The 8,582-nt window shown below is 45.6% G+C and overlaps 1 protein-coding gene across 1 annotated transcript; it reads left to right on the forward strand.

The window, feature by feature from the left end:
- The first annotated feature begins 421 nt into the window (after positions 1 to 421).
- Positions 422 to 6,002, forward strand: LOC143475187 (uncharacterized). The gene is made up of 3 exons (XM_076972947.1): positions 422 to 504; positions 595 to 650; positions 744 to 6,002. Exons 1-3 carry the CDS (start codon positions 485 to 487, stop codon positions 5,684 to 5,686), a joined length of 5,019 nt encoding a protein of 1,672 aa, XP_076829062.1. The 5' UTR covers positions 422 to 484; the 3' UTR covers positions 5,687 to 6,002.
- The last annotated feature ends 2,580 nt before the right edge of the window (positions 6,003 to 8,582 follow it).

The following is an 8,582-nucleotide window of genomic DNA, read 5'->3' on the forward strand; positions in this document are numbered from 1 at the left end:
TAAATATGTCTTTGTCCATAATTTCTTGAGAAAATGAGATATATAAAAAATGTTTCTATAGTTTTTTTAAATTTATTCAAGACCTTTCAAAATAAGAATCATAAACATGCATATCAACACTAACCAAACTTTGAACGTGTGGAAGGTCTATCCAAATAACAATCAAACAAATTAACAAACAAAAAAACTAAACAAAATGGGATTGGACATTAAGGGTTGCACAGTAAATATAGCCTCTGGTGCTAACCAATATTTCTGTTAAAGCTTAATATCACTAGTTACTTTCACTGTCTTGTTATTCACTCATTAGTTCCCATAATTGGTTAGATAATAGATCAACGAGTTTGAACAGGTGATCCTTATCAGCTAACTTTAATTAGATGCTTAAAAGTAGCACAGTTCCTATCTGCCTATAGGGTTCACAGTGGAAAGGAAGTGGTGGTTGAAGCTGTGTTTTGAGGGAGCCACACCCTGGTGTAGCAGCATGATGTGGTGGAGCAGAAGGTAACCATATGGCTGGAGTCATTTGTGATGTTTTTCTTGTCTAAATTTATGTCTGGTTTTAATCATGAAGGTGATTCTCTTTCCTTGTAGGTTTTGGTTACTTCTTACTGCAATATTAACTCTGAGGGATGCAGAGAGCTATAGAGGTAAGGAACTGATCAGATCAAACTATGGATATTGGTGGTTTGTGTTTGATCATAGTTGTGAATAAAATCTTTCCTTTTTTCCCCCACTGCAAGAATGGAACAAAAACCCTGTCCATCACTCATATGATGTACCAGAATTGGCTTATGTGGATCAGCCAGAAAAAGTGACATACCTACCTTATCAGGCTTATCTGGAAGACTTCAGTGTTGCTTCCATGCAAGGTAGCTCTGTGACCTTTCAGCAAGATCTGGAATCTGATGAGGTTGGTCAGTTAAGGTGGGATCCTAGCAGTGAAATGGGCTCTTCCAAACTTCTGGTTGAAGAGGAACCCGTGGAATACCAGTCTATGTTCCAAGGAGGTGAGGGATTTCCGGGAGTATTGGCTGAATCCCAGATGCTGGGGACTTCTGGCAACAGTGAAACATTGTTTGAGGGGCAGACCTTTGAGAGTTTACCAAGTACCCCAGAGTTTTCTAGAAGCTTCTTTCAGGAAGGGTATCTTTCCCAAGGGTCTCTTGATTACTTTGACTCGTACAATGGTCAAGGTTTCCCAAGTCCGTACACTGGTGCATGGGTGGATGAGACTCATGTCCAGTCTGATCCTATCTATGAGGGAAACTACAGGGCTCCATACATGGGCCAGTCAATGTACATTCCTTCAGAGATGCACCACCCTTTTAAGGGGGTTAATTCCCCCTCTCGACACCAAGGCCACCCCCAGAGACACGTGCATCCTTTACATAGCTGGCCAGTAAGCAAGCCCCCATCTTTTCTACCACAGGTGAAGGTGAGCCTTTCTTCTTTGGCTGGTGACAAACCTGACCTGCAGCAGTCTGTCAAGGGTTCTCAACAAAGTGGCAGCAGACCTCCTTATGGGGATCATTCTTGGGTTGGAAGCACAGATGGTTCCCAGATGTGGGGTTCAACTACCAGCCATCATACAGGCAGGAATGATGCACATAGCAGCCATAGCTTTCCTGGACACATGCAATCCCAGAATGTGCACAAAGGCAAGCCCCCTGGCCCTGTCCAGCCCTCAAAACCGCATGTCCACTCCCATAAGCAGGGTCCTGGTGTGACCACTTCTAGCCATCATACTGGCAGGGATGATGCACATACAAGCCATAGCTTTCCTGGACACATGCAATCCCAGAATGTGCACAAAGGTAAGCTCTCTGGCCCTGTCCAGCCCTCAAAACCGCATGCCCACTCCCATATGCAGGGTCCTGGTGTGACCACTTCTAGCCATCATTCTGGCAGGCATGATTCACATAGCAGCCATAGCTTTCCTGGACACATGCAATCCCAGAATGTGCACAAAGGCAAGCCCCCTGGCCCTGTCCAGCCCTCAAAACCGCATGTCCACTCCCATAAGCAGGGTCCTGGTGTGACCACTTCTAGCCATCATACTGGCAGGGATGATGCACATAGAAGCCATAGCTTTCCTGGACACATGCAATCCCAGAATGTGCACAAAGGCAAGCCCTCTGGCCCTGTCCAGCCCTCAAAACCGCATGTCCACTCCCATATGCAGGGTCCTGGTGTGACCACCTCCACCCATCAGACTGGCAAGGATGATTCACATAGAAGCCATAGCTTTCCTGGACCTGTGTACCCCCAGGCTGTGCACGAAGGCAAGCTTTTTGGCCCTGTCCAGCAATCAAAACCACATGTCCACTCCCATATGCAGGGTCCTGGTGTGACTACTTCTAGCCATCAGACTGGCAGGGATGATGCACATAGAAGCCATAGCTTTCCTGGACATGTGCAATCCCAGAATGTGCACAAAGGCAAGCCCTCTGGCCCTGTCCAGCCCTCAAAACCGCATGTCCACTCCCATATGCAGGGTCCTGGTGTGACCACCTCCACCCATCAGACTGGCAAGGATGATTCACATAGAAGCCATAGCTTTCCTGGACCTGTGTACCCCCAGGCTGTGCACGAAGGCAAGCTTTTTGGCCCTGTCCAGCAATCAAAACCACATGCCCACTCCCATATGCAGGTTCCTGGTGTGACCGCATCCAGCCATCAGACTGGCAGGGATGATGCACATAGAAGCCCTAGCTTTCCTGGACGCATGCAATTGCAGAATGTGCACAAAGGCAAGCTGTCTGGCCATGTCCAGCCCTCAAAGCCACATGCCCAGTCCCATATGCAGGGTCCTGGTGTGACCGCATCCAGCCATCAGACTGGAAGGGTTGGACATAGCCATAGCTTTCCTGGACCTGTGAATTCCCAGGCTGTGCATGGAGGCAAGCCCTCTGGCTCCCACCTGCATTCAGAACAGCAAGGCCACTCCCATATGCCAGGTACTGGTATGACCAGCTCCAGCCATCAGACTGCCACAGATGATGCACATAAAAGCCATGGTTTTCCTGGACATGTGAATCCCCAGGTAATGCACGAAGGCAAGCCCTCTGGTTCCCACCTGCATTCAGAACAGCAAGGCCACTCCCATATGCCAGGTACTGGTATGACCAGCTCCAGCCATCAGACTGCCACAGATGATGCACATAAAAGCCATGGTTTTCCTGGACATGTGAATCCTCAGGTAATGCACGAAGGCAAGCCCTCTGGTTCCCACCTGCATTCAGAACACCAAGGCCACTCCCATATGCCAGGTACTGGTATGACAAGCTCCAGCCATCAGACTGCCACGAATGATGCACATAAAAGCCACGGTTTTCCTGGACATGTGAATCCCCAGGTAATGCATGAAAGCAAGCCCTCTGGCTCCCACCTGCATTCAGAACAGCATGGTCACGCCCATATGCCAGGTACTGGTATGACAAGCTCCAGCCATCAGACTGCCACAGATGATGCACATAAAAGCCACGGTTTTCCTGGACATGTGAATCCCCAGGTAATGCATGAAAGCAAGCCCTCTGGCTCCCACCTGCATTCAGAACGGCAAGGCCACTCCCATATGCCAGGTACTGGTATGACCAGCTCCAGCCATCAGACTGCCACAGATGATGCACATAAAAGCCATGGTTTTCCTGGACATGTGAATCCTCAGGTAATGCACGAAGGCAAGCCCTCTGGTTCCCACCTGCATTCAGAATACCAAGGCCACTCCCATATGCCAGGTACTGGTATGACAAGCTCCAGCCATCAGACTGCCACAGATGATGCACATAAAAGCCACGGTTTTCCTGGACATGTGAATCCCCAGGTAATGCACGAAGGCAAGCCCTCTGGTTCCCACCTGCATTCAGAACAGCAAGGCCACTCCCATATGCCAGGTACTGGTATGACCAGCTCCAGCCATCAGACTGCCACAGATGATGCACATAAAAGCCACGGTTTTCCTGGACATGTGAATCCCCAGGTAATGCATGAAAGCAAGCCCTCTGGCTCCCACCTGCATTCAGAACAGCATGGTCACGCCCATATGCCAGGTACTGGTATGACAAGCTCCAGCCATCAGACTGCCACAGATGATGCACATAAAAGCCACGGTTTTCCTGGACATGTGAATCCCCAGGTAATGCACGAAGGCAAGCCCTCTGGTTCCCACCTGCATTCAGAACAGCAAGGTCACTCCCATATGCCAGGTACTGGTATGACAAGCTCCAGCCATCAGACTGCCACAGATGATGCAAATAAAAGCCACGGTTTTCCTGGACATGTGAATCCCCAGGTAATGCATGAAAGCAAGCCCTCTGGCTCCCACCTGCATTCAGAACAGCAAGGTCACTCCCATATGCCAGGTACTGGTATGACCAGCTCCAGCCATCAGACTGCCACAGATGATGCACATAAAAGCCATGGTTTTCCTGGACATGTGAATCCTCAGGTAATGCACGAAGGCAAGCCCTCTGGTTCCCACCTGCATTCAGAACAGCAAGGTCACTCCCATATGCCAGGTACTGGTATGACAAGCTCCAGCCATCAGACTGCCACAGATGATGCACATAAAAGCCATGGTTTTCCTGGACATGTGAATCCCCAGGTAATGCATGAAAGCAAGCCCTCTGGCTCCCACCTGCATTCAGAACAGCAAGGCCACTCCCATATGCCAGGTACTGGTATGACCAGCTCCAGCCATCAGACTGCCACAGATGATGCACATAAAAGCCATGGTTTTCCTGGACATGTGAATCCTCAGGTAATGCACGAAGGCAAGCCCTCTGGCTCCCACCTGCATTCAGAACACCAAGGCCACTCCCATATGCCTGGTACTGGTATGACCAGCTCCAGCCATCAGACTGCCACGGATGATGCACATAAAAGCCATGGTTTTCCTGGACATGTGAGTCCCCAGGTAATGCATGAAAGCAAGCCCTCTGGCTCCCACCTGCATTCAGAACAGCAAGGCCACTCCCATATGCCAGGTACTGGTATGACCAGCTCCAGCCATCAGACTGCCACAGATGATGCACATAAAAGCCATGGTTTTCCTGGACATGTGAATCCTCAGGTAATGCACGAAGGCAAGCCCTCTGGCTCCCACCTGCATTCAGAACACCAAGGCCACTCCCATATGCCTGGTACTGGTATGACCAGCTCCAGCCATCAGACTGCCACGGATGATGCACATAAAAGCCACGGTTTTCCTGGACATGTGAGTCCCCAGGTAATGCATGAAATCAAGCCCTCTGGCTCCCACCTGCATTCAGAACAGCAAGGCCACTCCCATATGCCAGGTACTGGTATGACAAGCTCCAGCCATCAGACTGCCACGAATGATGCACATAAAAGCCATGGTTTTCCTGGACATGTGAATCCTCAGGTAATGCACGAAGGCAAGCCCTCTGGCTCCCACCTGCATTCAGAACAGCAAGGCCACTCCCATATGCCAGGTACTGGTATGACCAGCTCCAGCCGTCATACTGGCACAGTAGATGCACATAAAATCCATAGTGTTCCTGAACGCTCCCAGCATGTGCAAACTGGTAAGCCCTCTCACCATTTTCCACCTTCAAGACCCTCTGCCCGAACCCTAATGTGGGGTTCTGGTTTGACCAGCCATCAGACTGGCAGTGATATTGCACCTTGGATCCACAGCCGTTACGGCCACTTGCATTCATAGGGTTCAGACCAATTGTCATTGTCCAGCTTCTACCAGCCTCTGGCACAGGCTGCCCAGTCCTGGATTCAGGATGCTGTAGACTGATTATGACCAATATGCTATAATGTTCAACTGCAAAAGGCTGGTGTCCTCATTTGGCATGTATGGATTGTCCAAAGGACTCTGTAGCTACTCCCATTACTTTGGACCACAATTCCATCATGGAGGCACATGTAGTCCAACCAACATCTTTCACAACTCTGCTTTGCTGCATTCTTGATCTGGAATACTGAATGTATTTAGAATGATAACGTTCTCCAATAAAAAGTTTTCCATATTGCTGTCTGTGCTTCAGTTCTATTGTATAATCTTTAAAAACTGCTTCAATGGTCAAATATCTTCAGAATAATTTTGTAGTGGTTAATGCAGGTTTGCAACAATCTAATCTGGTTGTTACCCAGGATTCTTGATTGGCACTCTCATGTCTGCTCAGACTGTGATACCAGTAGGAGTCTTCTAATGCAGCCTAGGGTATGTGAAGGTGGAAATTCAATGTGCATGGAAACCTTTTCTGACGAGCCTTTAAATCCTACTGCTGATGCCTTCTCTTCTACCCCCCCCCCCCCCCCCGCAGTCCATTTGAACTCTCCCTGCACATAGGCCTGTCCCGATAATTACATTATTGACTTACCGTACAGTAAATTTTTTTTAACCATGATCATTTTTGCTGATGTCGATAATTGGCCATTGGGTTTCCATGCAAATTTGTTTACATGAGAAACCGCAACTACGTTCGATTTCAGAAAGGCACACAGTGCTGTTGCTCTCGCACCCTGCTTCACCCTTAAGAGAAGCCTAATCTGTGATCAGAAAGCGACATCTATCGGTTAGGAAATGAGTGCAGTACACGGAGAGCATATGTGTCAATAACGGTGCCTCCACACACAGGTGAAGATGTTGGCTCCTGAATGTATTTGAGGCTAATTGGACTTGAAATGATTTGAAATAATCACATCACATTATTTAATCGTTTATTATAGTGAACCTCCACGAACAGTGGAAGCGTTTATACTTGCAGCATCACATTCTTTGCAGTGTTTGAAACGATATGTGGTAGTATAAAGAAATACCCCTCAAAAACAGAGGAATGAACATTTACCTGACATATTTTAATGTTGCTTTGTGTTTCAGGTTTGAAAAGTGCTGGAATTTGTTCATTTCACAACAAATATCTGTCTGACTGAACAGTTCTCTTTTATTACGTTAACAAATACGAGCCTTTTGTAATTCCAGGACGAAACATGAGAACATAAAGACATTAAGTTTGGGCGTTTTGAAAATAAACAACCATTAATGTGATAAGCAAATTTTTTTGAATCATTTCGAGTATATGTATAAATATTTAACTTAATTAGATTTAACGTGCTGGGAATTATTGAAATGGACCTTGAAAGTGACATACAAGTGCTTGAATTCCACCTTGTAAAGGTGTATGAACCCTGCAAACATGACTTGGTTCATTGCGCTGAGGCACGGCGCATGCGAAGTTACAAAATTTGAGAGGTGCACGACCTTGCGAATCGACCCCTACGTCATTTTCGTCACTCACTACGCGTCAAGTATAAACCAGACTTAACTCGCTATATAGCCAAAAAGATGCTGCCGTTAAATACGATCAAAAAGAAAACATTTATAAACATGCTGCAAAGATTTGACTAGCAGTATAAACTGCCAAAGAAAACCTATATCTCCCAAACTGCCATTCCGAACTTATATAATGAAGTGAAAGATGGTGTTCTGAAGTAGATTAAAGACATCTCATTTTACTCTGCCACTACAGATATGTGGTCAAGCTCAAATATGACCCCATACATGAGCTTTACAATACATTACATTACTGCAAACTGGTGTAATTGTATTATTATGCTACTATATTATTATTGTGTCACATTGTCTTAAAGCTCCTTTGGGGAGCCCAGAAGCAAGAAAAAATTTTTTAATGGCACTTTAAAATGACAATATTATCGTTTATCGCAATAATTTCTGGGACAATATATACTTCTGAAAATTTTGTTATCGTGACAGGCCTACCTGCACACGATGAACCAATGGTCATTTTGAATGTTCCTGGATTTTTTGCTTAAGATGAAGGAAGCCAGAAGCACATTGCTTGACTTGGCACAACTTGAGAACAGCCTCCATGTTCTAGGGTTAATTGTTATAACTAAACTACATTTAGTAAACTGATTTCATGGAGCTTTTTACATAATGGGACAGGACATTCAAAAATAGATGCAGTAAGTATACTGATGAATGTTGGCAAGTATAGAAATATGTCTCTGCGCAGGAAATACAGGAGGCTGGCATCCTCAGATGTGATTTTCTCAGGACTTCAGTTTAGTAGATTAGAGACTATTTTGAAAGAGCATCTGTCATGTTTAATGGCCTGAGCAACCAAAAGACTAGGGAAGATGAAAGTCCATGTCCATTTCTTTTTTTGTTCACATTCTATCATTATAATCTCTGGTCTGCCTTGCAGCTCTGCCCGGCTCACCAATAGCTCATTAGAACTGCACTAGTCTTGCCCACTTTATTAAAATGGAATAGAATAATCTTTAAATCAGTAAATCCATAAATAAATACATAAATCCTTAAATCAGTAAATTAATAAATGAATCCATAAATACATCATAAATCCTTATTTATATAAAATTATATATATGCTGCACATTTATTTATTGATTTGTCAACTTCCGTCCTCCATAAAGGACCGAATCACAATGTAAGCTTTTTTGTAATATAAAGAAAATGAACTTACAACCACCATCAATAGTGGAAGAAATTGGATCTACCACAGAATTACTAAAAAATAATAACAGATAATAGAACATGAATGCCATGTTACCTGTGAACAATT

Source organism: Brachyhypopomus gauderio, chromosome 14 (assembly GCF_052324685.1).
Source record: "Brachyhypopomus gauderio isolate BG-103 chromosome 14, BGAUD_0.2, whole genome shotgun sequence".
Lineage (NCBI taxonomy): Eukaryota > Metazoa > Chordata > Actinopteri > Gymnotiformes > Hypopomidae > Brachyhypopomus > Brachyhypopomus gauderio.

Coding starts and splice junctions, on each gene's coding strand:
- LOC143475187 (XM_076972947.1), top strand. CDS start 485: ATGATGTGGTGGAGCAGAAG. Junction 505..594: donor ATGATGTGGTGGAGCAGAAG/GTAACCATATGG, acceptor CTTTCCTTGTAG/GTTTTGGTTACTTCTTACTG. Junction 651..743: donor GGATGCAGAGAGCTATAGAG/GTAAGGAACTGA, acceptor CCCCACTGCAAG/AATGGAACAAAAACCCTGTC.